The sequence below is a fragment of the Microcebus murinus genome, chromosome 4 (assembly GCF_040939455.1).
Source record: "Microcebus murinus isolate Inina chromosome 4, M.murinus_Inina_mat1.0, whole genome shotgun sequence".
Lineage (NCBI taxonomy): Eukaryota > Metazoa > Chordata > Mammalia > Primates > Cheirogaleidae > Microcebus > Microcebus murinus.
The window spans coordinates 43,558,573-43,579,538 of record NC_134107.1 but is presented as its reverse complement, the minus strand read 5'-3'; the positions used below and the strand labels follow the sequence as shown (position 1 = coordinate 43,579,538).

General features: G+C 37.5%; 1 protein-coding gene across 2 annotated transcripts in view; it reads left to right on the top strand.

Moving 5' to 3' along the window:
* Positions 1–2,860: 2,860 nt before the first annotated feature.
* The window catches only part of ZDHHC13 (zDHHC palmitoyltransferase 13), a 48,067-nt gene continuing 29,961 nt past the window's right edge, over positions 2,861–20,966 (top strand). The window contains exons 1-4 of one of the 2 annotated variants that reach the window (XM_076002105.1): positions 2,861–2,996; positions 16,080–16,225; positions 19,104–19,226; positions 20,735–20,812. In XM_076002105.1, the coding sequence (XP_075858220.1) occupies positions 2,970–2,996; positions 16,080–16,225; positions 19,104–19,226; positions 20,735–20,812 (374 nt within the window). In that variant the 5' untranslated portion in view covers positions 2,861–2,969. The remainder of the gene's footprint in view (positions 2,997–16,079; positions 16,226–19,103; positions 19,227–20,734; positions 20,813–20,966) is intronic. The other variant, XM_076002106.1, reaches the window with a different exon arrangement.

Here is a 20,966-nt window from a genome sequence, read left to right as displayed (position 1 = left end):
TGAAGGAAATAATGTCACCTAAAACAGATCTAAAAGTATTGGGGGGACCAGAAGATAGAGCTTGGTCTCAGTGGGGGAAATTACATCATCAAAACTGAGAGGGACCCCAGAGGTCAGTGCTTCCAGCTTCTGCTCTCACCCCTATTTTTACGAAAGAAGAAACTGTCATAGATAGGGGAAGTGATTTGCCCAGACTCACATGGTGTTATGGGCTGAATTTTGTCCCCCTGAAATTCATATGTTGAAGTCCTAACCCCCAGTACCTCAGAATGTGACAGTATTTGGAGATAGAGTCTTTAAAGAGGAAATAGTGTTAAAATGAGGTCCTTGGGGTGGGTCCTTATCCAATATCACTGATGTCCTTGTAAGAAGAGGAAATTAAGACACAGGTACATGTGAAGAGGGAGGCCATGTGAAGACACAGGGAGAAGATGGCCATCTACAAGCCAAGGAGAGAGGCCTCAGAGGGAACCAACCCTGCTGACACCTTGATCTCAGACTTCCAGCCTCCAGAACTGTGAGATAAACTTCTGTTGTTTAAGCCACCCAGTCCGAGCGAGGTACTTTGTTATGGCAGCTCTACTAGACTAATACACACAGTAAGAGAAGGCAAAGCTTGAGCTAGAGGCCAAGTCTGCTGAATCTCTGTTCTTGGCTTTCCGCATGACAGCCCCAGTTGGTGCATTCAGTTCTCTCCCTAACACCCGCACCTGAGGAGGATGATGACGACAATAATAGCTAACCCATATCTAGTGACTAGTATGTACCAGACACTCCTCTAAGTACTTCATCTACATTAGTTCATTTCATTTTCTCCATAGCACTGGGAAGCAAAACCTGTACTACTATCCCATTTTTACAGAGGAGGAAACTGAAGCACAAAGAGATTTAGTAACTTGCCCAAGTGTATACACAGACCAGGTGCCAGAGCTGGGCTGCAGTCTCAGGCAGCAGGCTCTAGGAGCAGGCTTCTACCATCAGGCTATTCTACTGGGGTTTGTCAACAAGCCAAAGGCATTTTCAAAGGTGAGAGGTAATGTCACTTACTGGGTTTGCTTTCATATAGCCATTAGACATGGATACGCTTATCCCAATCTAAAATAGCTCACTGGAGGCATAAAACAAATGAGTGGAGGGGAACTAGGAGCCTGGCTAAGGAGTGGGGTTTTAGCATTTATTTGCTCCAGAATCTTCCAATGTGTTAGGATATCAGTGTAGACCTATTGAAATAGCAGATTTCAAGCCTCCCTCAAGTTCAACATCTTCTAAACCGGTCCTTCAAAATGAAAAAACCAAACTACTTTGGGCAAAGCACTTTTCAGTAAGAGATCCGGGTTTAAATCCTCTCTCCACCATATACGAGCTGAGTGCTTTGGGGTCTATGGAATCAGTCTGAACCTCAGTTTCTTCTTCCAGGAGATGGAGAAAATAACAACCACCTCATGGGATTAAACATAATGTATGCAAAACACTAGCACTGGTGCCAACACATAGGGAGTGCTCAATAGAGAGAGCTCTGATTAGTTAAGCAAAATGACCACACCCAGTTTTCTCTCCTCTGGAAGGCCTTGCCCATCAATGCCCCATCCTAACCTGTCTGAGTTAATTGCTTTTTCCTCTGGCTTTCAAAGGAACTTGCTTGCACTTCTATTTGTCACTCAATTTTTCCTTCCTTGTATCATAGAAGTTGGTGACACACCTGTACATCCATCCAACCACTCAATAACATTACGCCAAGCACTTTCCATGTCCCAGTGCTATGTCAGGCACTGGGAGTTCAGAGAGGAATATGACATGGTTCCTGCCCTCAAAGGGCTTGGACTCTTGGGATAACCCAGCACTGGTGTGCCCAACAGGCAGAGACACCCCTAAAGTAATATTAATCATAACAAATCTAAGTTTTATTGTGTGGTAGTAGTATTTTGCATGGGAAAACTCAGCACTGTTGGACTTCTAGACATTTATTTTATAGAACAGGGGAGTCAGTGTTTTCAGTTCTTTCACAAATTAGCTTCTGAAGGTATTAATCTGGTTCAGTTTAGCAACAGACACATGACAAAGAATAATTACAAAGAACTGTGTTAAATACTGGGCTAGAAAATCCCCAGTGTTTTCTGGGAGCTGAGGTAGGAGAGCCCCACTGCCCCACGGGAGTGTCCCAAGGGCAGGAACCAGACTTTGCTTTGCAGACTTCAAACTGGGCAGGACTTACATGCCAGTGTGGTCAACAAAAGGGTGTGCAGGGGGGTCTTGTCCAATCCCCCTCTAGCCTGGGCTGTGGAACTCACATATTTTGTTTTGTATGAGGAAACAGAACCCCAGATGGTAGAAGCGATTTCTCCAAATTTCTCCATTTCCTCACACAAATGGAGAGTGGCACATATTTCAACAGCTAGCATCTATTGATTCCTTCGTATGTACCAAGCATTGGCTGAGGGGCTTTACCTGCTTTTCTCATTTAGTCCTTCTGGCAATTCCATGAAGTAGGTACCTTTATTTTCCCCATTTCACAGATAAGGATATTGAGGTAAAGTAAAAGACTTTCACATAGTCATCTAGCCAGTAGGTAGCCAAGTCCAGATGTGCTCTCAGTAGATGGTGGTTGACGTTGGAATAACAGCCTGATCCTGTACCTGTATGAACGTCCAGGGCAGGTGGACGCCAGGGGGAGGGGCGCACAGTCTTGGGCGGGGGCCAGGGGAGCGGACCGCGGGGTGGGCCGGGGGCGGAGCCTCCACCGGCCTGTTCACAACTGGCCTCAGCGCGGCAGCAAAGTCCCGCCCCCAACCGAGGGAGGGCGGGGATTGGCTCTCGAGGCCGATTGACGGCTCAGGGTGCGAGCGAGGACCTCAGCGGCAGAGGCGGGAGCGCGAGCAGGAAGTGTGAGAAGAGGCGGCCCAAGGCGGGCTGGCGAGGGGCTGTCTTGGACACTTTGCCGAGTCCCAGCCGCCGCCCGGGTGCCTGGGGAGATGGAGGGGCCAGGGCTGGGCTCGCAGGTGAGTGCATCCGGGCGGGGGCTGTCAGGGGGGCCCGGAGAGCGGCTGCGGCTGTGGGGAGAGGGAGGTTGTACGTGTGAGGTAGCTCGGTGAGGGGCTTCCGGGGGTGGCGGGGCCTGGGTGGGGGAAGCGGGAGCCTGGAAACACCGAGAATGATGCTGGGAATTCTCTCCGAGGCGACAGGGAAGTAAAGGCGAGGACTGAGGGTGACGGCCCTGGCCAGCCTCTCCCGCCTCCGTCCCGGGGCTAGGGCGCCCCCTGGGGCCGGCACCGCCGGCCCGAGCCTGACAGGGACCGCTGTGGGGCCTGGGGAAGGGAGGGCGTTCGTTCCTGGGAGAGGTGTCAGGTGATACACCTGAGTTGGAACGGCCCTGCTTGACCTTGGCTTGGAGTCCGAGCGGTTCTATTGATTTCCTTTTCAGCCAAGGCGCCTTGCCACCCGCCTTCGCCCCACCCAGCTCTGTTTTTAGCTCTTGTTCTGACATTCTTGCTTACTCCTTGAAAGAATTAAGTCTGCTTGTTTAGGAGGGAGGAAAGGGCATGGAAAGGGAGCTCCGTGATAGCCACCTGCGAAATCATAAAGGACTATATTCTGTGGAGGAGGTATTATAAAATCCAGGTGTAGTTCCAGAGAACAGACGCAGGCCAGTAGGGGAAGTTGTAGGTAGTTGTTGGCTCCAAGAGAACAAGATTTTGGTCCTTTTTGCTTATGGCCCTTTCCCAGTGCCTAGAGTACTGACTGGCGTACTGTAGACATTCACTTAATATTTGTTGAATCAATGAAGAATTTCCAGATTCAGCCAATTTTAATGAGTGCTTTGCATATGCCAGATGCTTTTATATACATTATTTTATTTCATAATTGAAGCATGCTTAAGAAAAACATACCATCCCCATTTACAGATGAGAAAACTGGAGAGTGAGTTAGGTCGTAGATTTTCAAGAGGTTTGATACAATCAGATTATTTGACCTCTAATCCTGAGAGTTCCTCATGTTCCCCCTTTCCCTTCTTTCAGCAGCCTGGTGTAGGTTTAGTGAGGAACAAGATATCTGGAGAAGTGTCAGGGTGTTCTTATTGGGTAGTCTCGCATTTTGACAGGAAAAAAATGGTTTGCAGTCTTACTGGATTTTACAAAAGGGTGTTGAATCTTCACATGGAAACTATGCCTCATTTTCTCTGAGAGCCTCAAAGAAAAGTTAATGGGAGTAACTATCATATCTTAATTATTGCCACTAATTTGCAAAAGCCTTCAGGTGCTTAAAGTTCACTCCCTTATGCTGAAGGGAAGACAGCCTGCCTCGGTTTCCTGACTTGTGGAGGAAGAGAATGATTTGGGTAGAAATTATGCTAGGTAGAGAGATCATTGTTGTTGTTAATAACAATCATTAATATTTGAATAATAATAAAAAAAGTTGTTAACTTTTTCACTAATAATGTGAAGACCTTACCTATGTGTGGTAAGGTTTATGGTTTGCAAAATACTTCTATGATCCTGTGATGGAAATGATTATTCTAATTTTTAGAGTTGAGAACTGAAGCTCAGAAAGTTGGAGTAACTTGCTACAAGTAAAATAATTAGCTGCTAAGTGATAGAGCCAAGACTAAGATTTCATTCATTCATTCAGCAGTGTGTTTTGAATGTCTACTAGGCTTTAGACACTGTTCTAAGTGCTGGGGAAAAATTACTGAACAAAATAGACAAAAACATTACTGTTCTGGTTGCATTGAATTTGGTTTTCTTGATTCCAAGTTTAGTGCTGATGAGTTTGTGTCAGAATTTGCCTACATGATCTGGTCACGAGTTTCCTTCTGACACTATCTTGTTTGCTCAGTCAACCCAAGCCACACTGGCCTCACAGCCTCTGTACTTAGTATTTGCTCTGCCTGGAATGCTCTTTCCTCATGTACCCACTTGGCTTATTCTCCTACCTCGTTAAAGTCTTGACACAAGTGTCACCTCAGTGTGGCATTCTGGGACCCCCATATTTAAATTGCAAGCCCTTCTCATTATCAGCACTGTCAGCAACACTCCCTAGCTTCCATCCTTGTTTTATATTTCTCCTCAGTGTTTAATACCATTCGACATACTTATTATTCCTATTTATTGTTTCTTTCCCCTCCACTGAATATAAGTGCTATAAGGGCAGTGATTTTTATCTTTTATGATCACTGCTGTGTGCCTAGCCTCTTAGAACAGTGCCTAGTACTGGTGGGTACTCTGTAAATACTTGTCCAATGAATGAACTTGGAAACTTAACTTTAGTTTATTAATGTGAGAAGTTTTAATAGCTAACTGTCAGGTGTCTTGCACACATGCTCTCTTTCTTTCTCTCTTTCTCACACTTTTTCTCTCACTTTCTTATTGTTTTATTTGATAATCTGTTAAAATAGTGACCCTCGTCAGAGTTTGATTATGGTTTTCTAGATCTTGGTTTTCTTTTAAGTTAATGCCCACTGTAACATCAGCAATACTTCAATACTATTTAGAAAAAGTTGGATTCATGATATCTCTGTGTGAGAAATACTATGTGATCCCCTTATAGCTTAAAGATGCCCCAGTTATCTATTGTGGTATAAACTACTCCAAAATAGAGGGGCATAAAGCAGCCATTGTTATGCTTATGGGCTCTTTGTGTCAAGAATTTGGACGGACTGTTGGAAGGTTGGTTTGTTTCTGTTCTACCACTTCTAGAGCCTCATCTGGAAAGACTCCTAAGCTGGGGATGACTTGATTGCTGGAGCTAGTGTCATCTAGGGGTGTCTTCACTCACATCTGGCAGTTGATGCTGACTTTCAATAGGGATACCTTCATGTGACCTGGGCCTTTGCACAACATGGTGACTGGGTTTCCAGAGCAAACATCTCAAGAAATGGAAACAGTACCTTCTAGTTTCTGGGCCTACAAACTGGCACAGCGTCACTTCTGCAATATGTTATTAGTGAAGCAGTCACAGAGCTCAGTCAAGAGGAAGGGACATAGACCCCTACCTCTTGATGGAGAAGTATCAAAAAATTCTGGGACTGTGATGTAAAAATCACCACACATGTATCCATATGTCTCTTAGATAATTTTCATAATATCTTGTTATACTTTTTTCCCCCTTTGGAGGAGAGTTACATGTCTCTTTTTTGGTATTTGGCATCCCCTTTTTCTTTTTGCTTATGTATTTTAATTACAGCAACAAGATATTCTGGTATCTTGAGTCAGTCGTAGACTAGAATCCTAGAAGTACTAGAGGAGGTAAAATGGAATGGAATTATGGAATACTTGGCACTGGAAGGCTTTTCAGGAATTACCTAGTTCAGAGATTGCTAAACTGGTATATAGGATAAACTTCAGGGCATTAGTGAACATATTGAAATTATATCCAAAAGTTAGGTTATATGTGCAGTTGTGTATTTCTCTAAGTTAGAGAGGCCTTCGTTTGTTAACATTTTCAAAAAGGGCCATGACATTAGGAAGGTTTGAGAACTATTGATATGGTCTAACCCTTTTTCTTTTCCCATGAAATTGAGACTCAAAAATAATAACTTATTTTCCAAAGATCTACATCAAGTTAAAGACAGAGCCCAGGTCTCAGGGCTCCTGAAACGGTGCTTTTTTTATTGCCATTCAGGTGGTCCAGTTATGATGGTGATCTTCATTGATTGTTTAATGTCACCTGCAGTCCACCCATTCTTGAATCCAAGGCTTGAGAAGTCTGTTTTTACTATGCTTGGAGGATGGGGAAGAGAATATTCCTAACTAGAATATAAGCTCCTTGAAAACCAAGGATCTTGTCTGTTTTGTTCATTGCCATATCCCTGAATGAATGATTAATGAAGACTCTTGTGACTTTGCTGGCATCATGAAAATTTGCTTATTCTGTTCTGTTACCTTAATGTTGTATGCAGCCGTGGAGCAGTTAAGTTTCCATGTCCATAAATTGTTGTTCGTGCAGTGAAATTTTAACCAGTGCACAAGTCAATAGTGACTATTGGAATAACTCCTCTTAGCACCATACAATGTGAGAGTTAAAAGGAGCTTTATAGGTATATTGATCTGCCCCTTCCATTTTACAAATGTAGAAACTAGGGCCAAAAATAGGGTAAATAATAAGCCACCATCATATAGCCAACATGAGAATACTAGGAATCTGGTTAATTGACACCTGTTTCATCAGTGTAATGAGGAGAGATTAGGCTGAGAGAATACTGCAGAAGCTGGAACTCAGTTTCTTCTTCCCTACCTTTGAGACTCAGAGTTGCTTTTCTACTTCTTTGTTTGTCTTTACCCTCCTTTTCCTGATGATCCTTCAACTTCATAAAAAATAAACATTCCAGCTCCCTTCTGTTTGAACAGGGGGACAGAAACCAGTTGCCAAATTCATATTCTCATGGATTGTAACCTATGAGTTGTAACATGGGTCATGTTATAAGAATTGACAATGTATTTCTAAATTATATTGGTTAATTAATAGCTCAATATATACTCATGGCAAGATTTGAATTAAAGATAGTGGGTCTAAATCTACCTCAAATTAGCCTTTTTCCATAATTTTGAATTTTTTTGGAGAAGGTCTGACTTGTCAATTTGGATTAGATTGTCTTTGTTTATACTTTCCCTGTGACTGATGAAGAGCTGCTGTGAGTAGAATTGTCAGCTCTGCCATTTTCTTGTTTGCTTATGCTGATTATTACCTCAGAGATTCATGGCTTCTTTGTAGAAATCGTTTAAGCTACTTGCTCATTTTGGGAGTGGTAATTTAGTTAAAATTCAATAATATGATTTGAAAATTACTTAACCTAGTGTATATGGTAATATGCCGAAGGTCCCACTGTCAGCCCCTATGGTTGTGGAACCTTTACTCTGCCCTCAGCTGCCTTGTAAGTGGAGTAGGAGGGACCTGCTTGACATACAGATCAGTGAGATTGCCAGTGTTAAAAATTAGTAAAGCTTAAAAAACTCAAATTTGTAAATTTTGTTATTTTTCCTTTTTTAAAGATAAAAGTCTTTATAATAGAAACATGAAAATTTTCATCCATGGCCAGGCGCAGTGGCTCACGCCTATAATCCTATCACTCTGGGAGGCCCAGGCAGGAGAATCGCTCAAGGTCAGGAGTTTGAAACCAGCCTGAGCAAGAGTGAGACCCTGTCCCTACTAAAAATAGAAAGAAATTAATTGGCCAACTAAAAATATATAGAAAAAATTAGCCGGGCATGGTGGCACATGCCTGTAGTCCCAGCACTTGGGAGGCTAAGGCAGAAGGACCGCTTGATCCCAGGAGTTTGAGGTTGCTGTGAGCTAGGCTGATGCCATGGCACTCTAGCCGGGGCAACAGAGTGAGACTCTGTCTCAAAAAAAAAATCTTTCTTCCGTTACCTCATGCATTACTGCATATGTGGCCTTAAGCGTACTCTCCTCACTTTGGAGACCGTTGACTTCAAACATAAGCTTTGAATTTGTATAGTCATTTTAGGTTTTCTTTTGATCTAGATTTAGGTAAAAATTGATGACATGAACAGAAAAACCTCCTGTTCTCTAGTCTCTTATTGCCATTTAATCATATAGAATCATGTATTGCCTTCTGTTATGATTCTACTTTGTGTCTGTTGTATCTCCCCTATTAGACTTAAGCTCCTGCAGAATAGATATCCATGTCTTCTGTGCTGCTAGCACAATGCTTTGAATACCATAAATACATAGTAATTAATTGCTGCATAAATAAATGCTCTAAATTGTGGATCTTCTTTACTTTGAAATGTGTAATCCTCCTCAACTTTATACATGAAAAATGAAGCTGATGTCCATAACCCCTTAAGATATTATAAGAAGCAATAAATTTGTATTTGTAGAATGAGTCAATTTTTTATTATGAAAAATCTATATAGACAAAGGATGCATCTTCCTAACATTAGGAACAGATATACATAGTTCACTAGAAAAACAAGTAGACTATGAAAAGGCAGTTCACAAAAAAAGATGCCGGAGAGCCAATATACATAATAACAAAAACAAAACAGTGACGTGTTAGCATCTAGGGGAGTGCAGATGAAAAACAGGATGCCATTTTTTAGCCATCAGATTGGCCAGATTGTAAAAAAATTGATAATATCCAGTTTTGGGAAGGTTTGTAGGGAAAAAGAATACTTATATACTGTGCTGTTTGGCATCAGTTGGGGAGGGTATTTGGTCAGTATCTATTTATATTTAAAATGCTTTTATTTTTTGACCCAACAGTCCTCCTTTGGGGAATCAATCCTACAGAACTAGAATGTACAGAGTGTTAATTATAGGATTGTTTATAGAATTGAAAGGCTGAAATCAACCTGTGCCTCTAACAATAGGGGAATGGTTGAATAAATTAATGCTAAATCTATACAATTAATATTCAACTATTACTGACCTGTAGGGCTGTACATGATATATATTGTTAGGTGAGAAAAACAAGTTGAAGAATAATGTGTATAATATGATTCCATTCTTTGTATATAAGAAGAAAATTACAAAGAAATTATATGTGTCTATTCAGTATAATATATATATTAAAGTATAATATAAACATAATAAGGAAGGATACACCAAATTGTTAATAATGGTTATCTGTGGTAGTATAGTATTAGAGAGGAAGGAATCCAGATTGTTAATACTTTATTCACTTCCGTATTGCCAGGCTTTTAAAATTAATATGTATCATTTTATAATTTTAAAATTTTAGTAAAAAAATTAAGTTTTATAGGCCGGTGTGTAAGTTCATGCCTCTAATCCCAGCATCTAAGAGGCCAAGGCGGGAGGATTACTTGAGGCCAGGAGTTCGAGGCCAACCTGGGTAACATGGTGAGACCTTGTCTCTACGAAAAAATTAAAAAAAAAAAATACATTAGCCAGGTGCAGTGGTGCATGCCTGTAGTTCTTGAGCTCGGGAGTTCAAGGCTGCAGTGAACTGTGATGGCGCCACTGCACTCTAACCTGGGCAACAGAGCGAGACTTTTATATAAAAAAATAGACTGATTTCTCTGTCAATCTTAGCTGTACTTTTTGTTAACATCTGTTACTTATTGACATTCTAGAAATTCTTGAGTATAGTTCAACTCTTCCTCAACCCTTTGTCTCCTTCTACTTGAATATGATTATAATTACTGTGATACCATGAAAAGAATCCTAAAGTAATGTTCTTTACATTCTAATCTCACTACCTACATGTTTATTTTTAGCTGCGTGTGACTGTGTATGTGTGGTTGATTATTTACTGGATAAATCAGAACTTAGCTATTCAAAAGTGCAGGTAGAATGGAAAAGAAAAACAGCAGAATTCAAAAACCACTGAACCAGTACCTCTATTCCCTCTGGTTTCCCCCAGCCTGGACTTGAGCCCTGGAAGTAAGCATCAGTGCAAATAGGGAGAGCTCCATGAGAAGCCATCTAGTTCAGGCTCAAGGAACAGGAAAAGGGTCTCCTGGTAGCACAGGTACCAGAAATTCTGAGGGAGAATGATCTGAGGAATAGTGATCCCAAGAGAGTAGTTCTTAGAAGTGACACCAGAAGTACAATCCATTAAAGAACAAATTGATAAGTTGGACTTATTCAAAATTTAAAACTTCTGCTCTGTGAAAGAGGATTTTAAGAAATATGAAGGTAAGTTACTGACCAGGAGAAAATATCTGCAAATCACATATTTCACATATGTGACAAAGGACTTGTATCTATACTATATGATATGAAGAACTCTCAAAACTTAACAATAAGAAAACAAATAGCCCAGTTAAAAAATGGGCAAAAGACTTGAACAGACCCTTCACCAAAAAGATATACAAATAGCATATAAACACGTGAAAAGATGCTCAACTTCATTAGCCATTAGGGATATGCAAATTAAGACCATGATGAGATGCCCTTATACACCTGTTAGACTGATGATAACCATGTGCCAGTGAGGATGCAGAGCATTTGGAGCTTTCATACATTGTTACTGACAATGCAAGGTGGTACAGCCACTCTGGAAAATAGTTTAGTGGTTTCTTATAAATATTTCTACCATATGGGCAAGCATTTCTTTAGAGAAAGCAATATAAAATGTTTTATTAAAGTTGATCAGTATTTATTTAAAATGGGTTTCTTATAGATAGCATATAGTTTATTTTTTTAATCCAGTCTTACAATCTTTATCTTTGGGATTTTTAAGACCATTGGCATCTGACATAATTATCTATCATTATGGTTGGGATAAATATACCATTTTTATCTTTTTCCTCTGTGTTCTTCTTTACTTGTTTTACTTTTTTATATTAACCAAATATTTTAAAAATATTTTGTCTTTACAATTGGCTTATTACTAATATCTCTCATTTATTTATTTAGAGGTTGCTCTTGGACTTTTGCTTATGTACTTTTAACTTATTACAGTCTATCTTCAAATACTATTATAGCATAAAATACTATTATAGTATCTCTTACAACAATGTAATTTTATTTTCCTTCTATTGTCAAGACATTTAAACAATGAAAAAATGTCTTTTATGTTTACACAGATATTTACCCACATAGTTCTGGCACTCTTTTTATTCCTTTGTTTTGATCCAGATTTCCATCTGATATTTTCCTTTAGTCTGAAGAATTTCCTTTATCATTTCTTGTAGTGTAGGTCTGCTGGCAATTTTCTTAGCTTTTGTTTGTCTGAAAAAATTTTTATTTCATCTCCATCTTTGCAAATATTTTTGTTGGTTCTTCCAAGTTTTTATTTTTTTTCTTTTGGCACTTTAAAACTGAAAGAGCTGAAAATGCTATTGTCTTCTGGCTTGCATTGTTTCTGATGAGAAATCTGAGTTTATTCTTATCTCTGCTTCTTTGAACATAATGTCTTTTTTTCTTTAGCCTGTTTTTAAGATTATCTCTTTATCATTGGTATTTAGTGATTTGATCATGGTATTTCTTGGTGTAGGATTTTAGGGTTTGTCCTGCTTGGGATTCATTGAGCTTCTAGTTGCTGTGGGTTTATAATTTTTACCAAATTTGGAAGATTTTTGGCTATTCAAATATTTTTAAAAAATTCTTCCTCCTCTCTTGAACTCCAATTGCACATATTTAGTCTTTTTCTTTATGTGCTTCATTTTGGATACTTTTCATTATTGTGTCTTCAAACTCAGAGGTCTTCTATACTATCTAATCTGCTATTAATCTCATCTGGTGTAATTTTTATTACAGAGATTGTTTTTTGTCTATAGATGTAACCTAATCTTTTATCATATCTTCAATTTCTTTCCTCGTTTTGTTCATGTTCCCTTTTAAATACTTAGTACATAGTTATATTGGCTATTTTAATGTTTCTTCCTGCTAAGTCTGTCATCTTTATCATTTCAGGGTCTGATTCTTTTCTTCAGTTATGGGTCACACTTTTATTGCTTCTTTGGCGTGTTTAGCAAGTTTGTATTTGATGGGGACTTTGTAAATACATTTTGTTGAGTATGTTGTATTTATTGCCTTTCTTAAAGAACACTGAGTATTGTTTTGGCTGGCTGCAAAGTTAATGCTGCTCAGTCTGAGTACTTTGAAGTGTGGTTTAAAGCTTATCTCAAGTGGTTCTGGGTGCCCTTTACTCCAGGTATGGTTGATCAGCCCTGCTACTGAGGTATGCACTTCTGATGTTGCCACTGAATAAATAAATAAACCAGGGGATCATCAAAGACTCTCCACTTTGGTCAGAATCTGGACATCTTCCTGATGCATATAAGCTCTGGAAATTGTTCAGCTTACAAATAAATCCCCAGTCAATTTTTTTTGCCTAGCCTTGTGGAGTACTTGACTAGTCCAGTATTCAGCAAAGACTCAAAGGGCCTCCTGTGCAGAATTTTAGAGCCTTTTTTTATCTGCCTAGCTCACTTCTCTCAAAATCTGCCTCCAACTTATAGCCACCTCAGGCTCTCCAATCTCAAATTTCTGTCCCCTCAATTTAGCAAGGCTGCTGGGAACTAAAATAAAGTGTTTCCTTCTCAGTGCCCACATTTCCAACACTACTAGGATGATGGTGGGGCTCAGCTTGTTTTCTCTTTTTTTGGCAATTACAGTCTGTTTTTTCCTATTGTACAGAGTCTAAATAAATAGTTTATTTCATATACTTTGTCTGATTTTCTAGGTTGTTTTTTTTTAACAGAAAGCAAGAGGTTAAGTCCAATCCTTGTTATTTTATCTTGCGTGAAAGTAAAAAGGCTTACTTCATCTTATAATCAACGTATAGCTAACAAAGAGTATCTAGAATGTATAAGGGTTATCATTCAGGAAATCCAGTAAAACAGTAAAGCAAAAGTGGACAAATTGCTTAAACATGGACTTTACAAAAGAAGAACTCTAAATGGCCAATAAACATGAAAAAAATATACAACTTCATTAGTAATTATAGGGAAATACAAATTAGAAGTACTATAGGGTATGTTTTCACATTCATCAGCTTGGCAAAAATTACAGAATTTGATACCAAGTGTTGGTGAGGATTAGAGCAATGGAAATTTAATTGGTACAACCATTTTGAAGATGAGATAAGCATATCTTAATAGCCAACAATTTCACTTCTAGATATATGCTCTTGAGAATTGTTTGCATGTATATATCCAGAGACATGTACAAGAATGCGCATGGCAATATTTCTTATAATAGCCCCAAACTGGCAACAATCCACATATCCAGCCAGTAAATAGATAAATTAATTGTGGTATGTTAATATATTGGAACATGATACAGCAATGAAAATGAACCTATTGTATCTTTTACAACAATATGGATGAAGCTTATAACTCTAATGTTAATTAAGCAAAAGAAATTATAGAGAATATATAGAATATTATTCCATTTATATACAGGTTTAAAAATGTAAACCTGAACTGTACTTTTTAGGGTTGATACATAAGGGATAAAATTATAAAGGAAAGCAAAAAATGGTATTACTAAAGTCAGGAAACGGTTCCTTTAGTGTGAGAATGTGATATAACATAGTCTTCTAGGGTGCTGGCAAAGTTTTATTTCTTGACCTAGATGATGGTCTCATAGAGGTTCTTTTTATTCTTTACACTTTACAAAAGAAAAAATTCGTGAAAGTACGTATGTTTTATATACTTCTCTGTATATGATATATCATAATATTTTAAGATTTTAAAAATGTAATGAGTCTCATTTTTTATGTGGCTGTGAGGACAGTTTCAGAAAGGAAATTCTAAAAACATTTCAAGGTAATATCATTGAAATAACTAATAATCTCCCAATGAGACTATTTTGAAGATATAAGTTCTGGTGTATTTGTTTTTTAAAAATCAGCTTTTTAAATTTTGAATAGGTACCCATTAATTTGCTTAATAAGTACAATTTAGGAAGGTTGCACTTCAAGGTGTCATTTCTTTAGAGAAAGCAATAAAATATATTTTATTAAAGTTGAATACTTGTAACTTGAATCTTTTCCTGCTTGGAAATTTGAGTATTTTGAGATTAGTTAGATTGGTTATTATGTAAATGAATGGTCAGAGATCTCACCATTATTAGGGTCACACTGCAGATCTGTTTTTTTTTAATTTATTTAGAATATATGCAAATAATATATACACTTGATATATTTGTACTGTCAGGAAACTTTGAGAAACTTTGAGCATCCCACATCTTTAACTGAAAGAGTCGTCTCAAGTAAAACCAGGTCTTTGTTTTGAAGTGTTAAAATGATTTTAGAGAGCTCATTTATGCTAAAGACTTTAACCCCCTCCTTCTGCCTGCTTGTCCACCAAATATTTTAGCAAAGTTGTTGACAAGTGTCAAAAATTGCTGATCTAAGTTGATCTTCTACCCTAGAGGTGATAATTGACCCAAAAGGCCATGATAATGGAAAAGAGAAACAAAATACATCCATAATCCACAGAGTGGATAATTGATCTTGAATTAATTTTGTGGGGCTTTTTAAAAAATAATAATAATAATAGGAGAGTCCTCCTATTGGGTTTCTGCTGAGGTCTAAGCTCAGTGTTTGAGATTAGAAACACTCTTATCAGTTCAAATAGCAAATCTAGGATAATACTTTGTTTAAAGAGAAATTTTTTAGCGTGCCATTTGCTGCTACTGCTAATGGATTATCTGGATGTAATATTTGATTAGGCTGATGAGACTGTCTTGGCAGTAGTTCTTTTTACCCTCACCAAACCCTGCTGCCACTCTGTATTAGTTTTTTATTAACTACATAACAAATTACCCCACATTCAGTGGTTTAAAACAACATCTGTTTATTAGCACCATCCTCTAACCAACTGAGCTAGCAGCCACCATTGTAACACCTATTTATTATCTCATAGTTTCTGTTTGCCTGGGGTATGGCTTAGTTGAGTCCTCTGCTTAAGGTCTCACAAGGTTGACATGAAGACTGAACTGTATTCCATTCTGGAGCTCAGGGCCCTCTTTCCCACTTATGTGGTTATCGGCAGAATTTGCAGTTATATGATCAAGGTCTCAATTTTCTTCATTCCTCGAGACTTCCCACAGTTTCTTGCCATGTGGCCCTCTTATAGACACTGTCATGTAATCATATAATGAATGGTGTCTTACTTTTTCAAGGCAAACAGAAGAATTTCTCACTCCAGTTGGCTAAGATAGTCTTATATAACGTAATGTAATCATGGGAGTAATTGTCTCATCACCTTTGCCATATTCCATTGGCTAGAAGCAAGTTGCAGGTTCTGCCCATACTCAAACAGAAGGGATTATACAAGAACTTGATTCACTGGAGGGGTCTTCTTAGGGTATGTCTACCATAACACCACAAAGCAGAGGCTTGGTGACCTTCCTACCATGTCAATAGCTGTGATCCTCTACCCACTACAAAAGGTTCATTTGTGCCTTTTCAGATGACCTTTGGTTTATGACAAAATATGTAGTTTGGGTTTTTTCTAATATTAAGCATCTTTCATAGTGAACAGAATTGAGATAAAGAAAATCTTTTCTAGGATATACTTCTAAGACTCCAAAAAAATTCTAACTTATTAATATAGATATTGTTGATACTAACAAATGCTTCATTATGTTATTGAATGTGACATTAATTCTCTTATATGCTTTGTCAAATTGCTCTTACTCTTCAGTGCAGGAATCACAGCCATGGCCCCCACCCTCCAGGATTTGGTCGATATGGCAACTGTGCTCATGAAAACAAAGAACTTGCTAAGGCGAGAGAAGCTCTTCCTCTTATAGAGGACTCTAGTAACTGTGACATTGTAAAAGCTACTCAGTAAGTCTTCCAAATGCTTTGTTTTATCCTTATGTTGTGTTGAATTAATAATAATATATGTGCAGTTCATGGTGTTCCATATGCTTACCTTCCTCACTTCATAATGGTAATTCATTAACACCAGCAATATAGAGGTTTGCCATACTAGCATCAGCGTACTTAGTATAGTATTCCTTACCTGTTTATGTACCAGGCTCTCCCATTAGATTGCAGGTAGCTTGTTAGCGAATGCATGTTTTCACCTTTGTAGCCCCAGTGCTTTGGCATACTTCCTGTCTTATATTAATATAAGGTGCCCAATAGATGTTTGTTGAATGAATGAATGATTTAAAATGACACTAAAGCTAGTCTCTTAATTTGAAACACAAATCTGAGTCTTTTAAAATACCCTACAGGCTAAGTGTGTAGATAGGATGAAAAATATCAGCTCACACATTTATAGATATTTTTAAACAATTATTTCTTTATTGAGTACTTTCTATGTGCTTGTGTTGGGTGTGCTGGAAGAAAGACAGTAAGGTAAGATGGAAATATGTTCTCTGCCCACTTGAAACATATAGTGGGTTGTTTTGCTTGGACTGAAAATAGAAGTACATTTTAAAGGTTTCCCCTTAAGATCTCCATATGTGGGTATTTACCTTAAGTCAGTTATTTCCAACATTTTCACCCTCATAGATCTCATTGATTGTTAACATCTACCCTAGCTCTTGCCATTGAACAGATTTTGAAAATTTCCTCCATCAAACTACATTAAGCAGTAATCCATTTTCTTAGTAATCAAACATAAATCTGCCCATCAGATTGCCTATCATATATAAATCATGCTCCTCGAATTAGCATGAAAGGAACTAATGTTACCATACTAACTTGGTCTAATTTTTGTTAAAAGCAAAGATGTTTGGTGATTAATTAGCCTGTTAAGCTTTAACATGGACTAATATATTGTTCATGTTAGTTAAAAAATGCATTGATAATTATTTGAGTATTCTAATTACTAGTTTATATGAACTCTAGAGGCCCTGGGAACCACTACGTTAGAGGAATATTATTTGATATTGTTTATATTTATATGAAGATGAGTGTTCTTAAGGTAAATACTTTCTCAAATGAGAATGGAATCATTTAAACCTTTCTTTACTACCTGTAAAACTCTGTTATGATGTGAAAAATTAGGCTATATTCACAGGAAATCTCTGTAGAAACATTTTATTTTATTTTTTTAATTTTTTCTCCTTTAGGCTATGCTGTGTTATGTAAAAACATTTTATATCTCTCCTTAAATTTCTCTCAAGTCTTGGACTTTCTCAAGTGGTTGTGGGAAGCTCTGTAGGTAGTATTTGGAAAGAGGAAAAGAGAGCTGGGATGCGTGCGCGCGCGCGCGCGTGTGTGCGTGTGTGTGTGTGTGTGTGTGTGTGTGTGTGTGTGTGTGTGTGTGTGTATGTGTTTTCTAAACCACCAAAATCCTAATTCATGTGTATTCTTACTATGTTTCTCAAATAAAGGAGGTGTTTCTTTTCCATTAAAATATTAAAGATGACATTTAAAAGATGGGGGAGTATAAGAATATGTGTGTCATTGTCAAAAACTTACTCAGTATTTTCACTTAGTATTGTCAAACAGATATCTCTGTCTTTTAAAAATGCCAAAAAGACACACACACACACATATACACACACATTCTGGTAAAGCAGAAATTATTCTAATTTAACAGTGTGGGAAGCAGAGACAATTCTGCCATTTGGTTTGATTTTTGACCCTTGAGGGCCTATTGAAACTTTCATGTTCTTCTAAATAGAAATAAATATTAAAGAGAATGCTAAATAGTTTGTTGGGACTTCATAGTTTCTTTTGAAAAGAAATATTACTGATGAATGATTTTTAAAAATTATAACATTAAAGAGGTATTTCTCACTCTAACAGTCACTTGGTTAAATATCTCTCAAGTCCATCCTTCCCTTTCCATTCCAACTGCCTCTCTTACTTTAGGCTCTTGTTGCCTCTCACCTGTATTTATTACAGTAGCCTCTAAACTGGTCTCTTAGTCCCTGTCCTCACCCTGTTCTAAGCAGCTTCCATACTGCCACTAATGTGATCTTTCTTAGAACTCAAAGTCTGAGTGCTTCCTCTTTAAAACCCGTTATTGGTTTCCCATTGAACCATAGGTAAAGTTTAAATTTCATAGCATGGCATAGAAGGTTCGTGTGGTCTTTGTCTACTGCTTCTAGCCTCATCTCTTACCGTTCCCTCTCTTATGCCTTATGGTTCAGCAATGCTAAATTGTTTTTATTTTTCTGAACATCCATGCTGTATCACATCTCTGATTTTTGTACATGCTATTTCCTTTGCCTGAAATGCCCCCCCCTTCCTTGTGCCAGCCTATAAAATATATATTAATTTCATCTTCAGGAAGGGCTAATCATTTCTTCTTCTGCTATACCTATGTACATAATTGTTCATAGTTTGTTGTTGACTTTACCCCATTCTAAGTTTCTTTTTAGTCTTTCTCCCTTATTGTGAGATTCTTGCATGGGCTTGGTTTGATTTAGTGATAAGGTTGTAGTGAACAATCAGCACCATGTGTTTTTGGCACATGGTGGAGGATCAAATAAAACTTAGGAGAGGAGGACAATGTGACTGTTAAAGTTTATTTAAGAAGATGAAGTTCAATTCCAAATAGATTAATCTGATCATTAAGTAAACCAGGTTTACTTTTGCTATTTGGCTTTACACTCTGTCCTCTTTGTGCATATCTTTTTTGTTAATGTATTTGTTGGCTGAAAGACAGATTAGATAAAGAAAGAACATGGGAAAAGGAAGAAATTTTGATATTTGAAATTATTTTAACAATATCAATTATGCCTTTTTTTTCTTATTTGAGATACGGGATTTTTGAACGATGTAAAGAGTTGGTAGAAGCAGGATATGATGTCAGACAACCAGACAAAGAAAATGTGTCACTTCTTCATTGGGCTGCTATTAACAACAGGCTGGATCTTGTAAAGTAAGATGGGATACATGTGTATTAATTGTGTATTTATAATTTTAGCCCTGTCCTTCATTTGTCATTTTCTTCAAGTGCAAGTATGCATATTGAACCATCTATAATCCTCTGTTCTAAATGAAGTCCTGAAACTTTCTGCCTCATATATCAGTGAATCCTTTTTTTTAAAACTAAATATGGTATACAGTTTTAAGTGGGTGTGTATTGGATTGTATAAAATATTTCCATGTTATAAAACACTACTGCCTTCCCATTTTTTTTGTTTGTATGTAAAATGTACATGTGTATGTGAATGTGTATGTATTTTGTATTATAGGATTATATATTTAAAATCTTCAAGTTTTAAGGAAATGAAAATTTGTTGAAGTTTAAAATAGCCTAACACAGATTGTACTCACAGGCAAACTCCTTTTCTGTGTAAATAAACTAGTATAGTGTTTAGATAATATGATGTATGATGCACACCTTTGAAGTAATGAGACTAACTTTTATAAACCATAGAAGAAAATCAGTCTCATTACCTTATATTTACCTTATATAATGAAAGTATCACATGTCCCCAACGTAGAGAGCAAAACACCCAAAATGTCTAACTTTTCTGAAAGGATTTTAAATTAACTTTTTAGTACTTACTTTTAGAATTCATTTGCAAATGCCGTGTTTCCCTGAAAATAAGACCTACCCATAAAATAAGCCCTAACAGGATTTCTAAGCATTTGCGCAATATAAGCCCTATCCTGAAAATAAGACCTAGTGGTGGGCATGGCTATGCAGCGTATCTGCACGACCCATGCATTTTGTCGTGGAATGGTAAAGAAGATGAGCAGCCTTTCTCATCTGCCCCATGAGAGCTCTATTGCTGACATGAAAGATTGGGGCCAATGGTTCTAAACGAAATAGAGTTGCAAGAAATTCAGGATGGAATTCGGGGTTTGGAGAGTTATGATGATGTTCCAGAAGAAGACGACTTAACTATATTTGAATAAATGTAGATTGTTCTACCATACTTAAAAAAAATAACACATCCCCTGAAAATAAGCCCTAGGATGTCTTCTTGAGGAAAAATAAATATATAGACCCCATCTTATTTTCTTGGAAACACAGTAGTAATTCTAGTTTTGAATTGTTGAAAGCGACATAATTTTACCTATCTCCTTCCAAGTTTAGTAAAAATGTCTGTCTGATCCTAAACCTTTTGCATATAGACTATTTCAAGAGTGCTGTGTTAGTAAGACTATGCAGAGAGTAGTTGTCATGTGTTTAGTATGTACATTATAATAGAATGCTAATTACAGCAGGAGTAATTACCTATATGCTATGAATGTTTCACCAAGGATATGCCTGATACTGCCATGTAAATCTTTCAGAATTCTATAGATCTAGGTGTTTTAGGGAGGGTAATTTTCATTTTCCAACACATTAATTACTAAGAAAAATTTAGTATTTTTTTTCCTAAATTCTTATTTTAAGTTTCAAATCTTATTTTCATTTATGTCTGCTTTTAACAGGTTTTATATTTCAAAAGGTGCTGTTGTAGATCAGTTGGGTGGAGATTTAAATTCAACTCCTCTTCACTGGGCTGTCCGGTAAGGTTTCTTTGAACACTGAAATTAAATAGCGACATGTAGCTGGTGGTCACCATATTAGAAATCAGTTTCAGACAATTCAAAGGGCTTTCTTTCTTTCCTTTTTTTGAACAGTTCATTTAAAAATAAATTACAGCTTTAAAGAGTTTTCAGA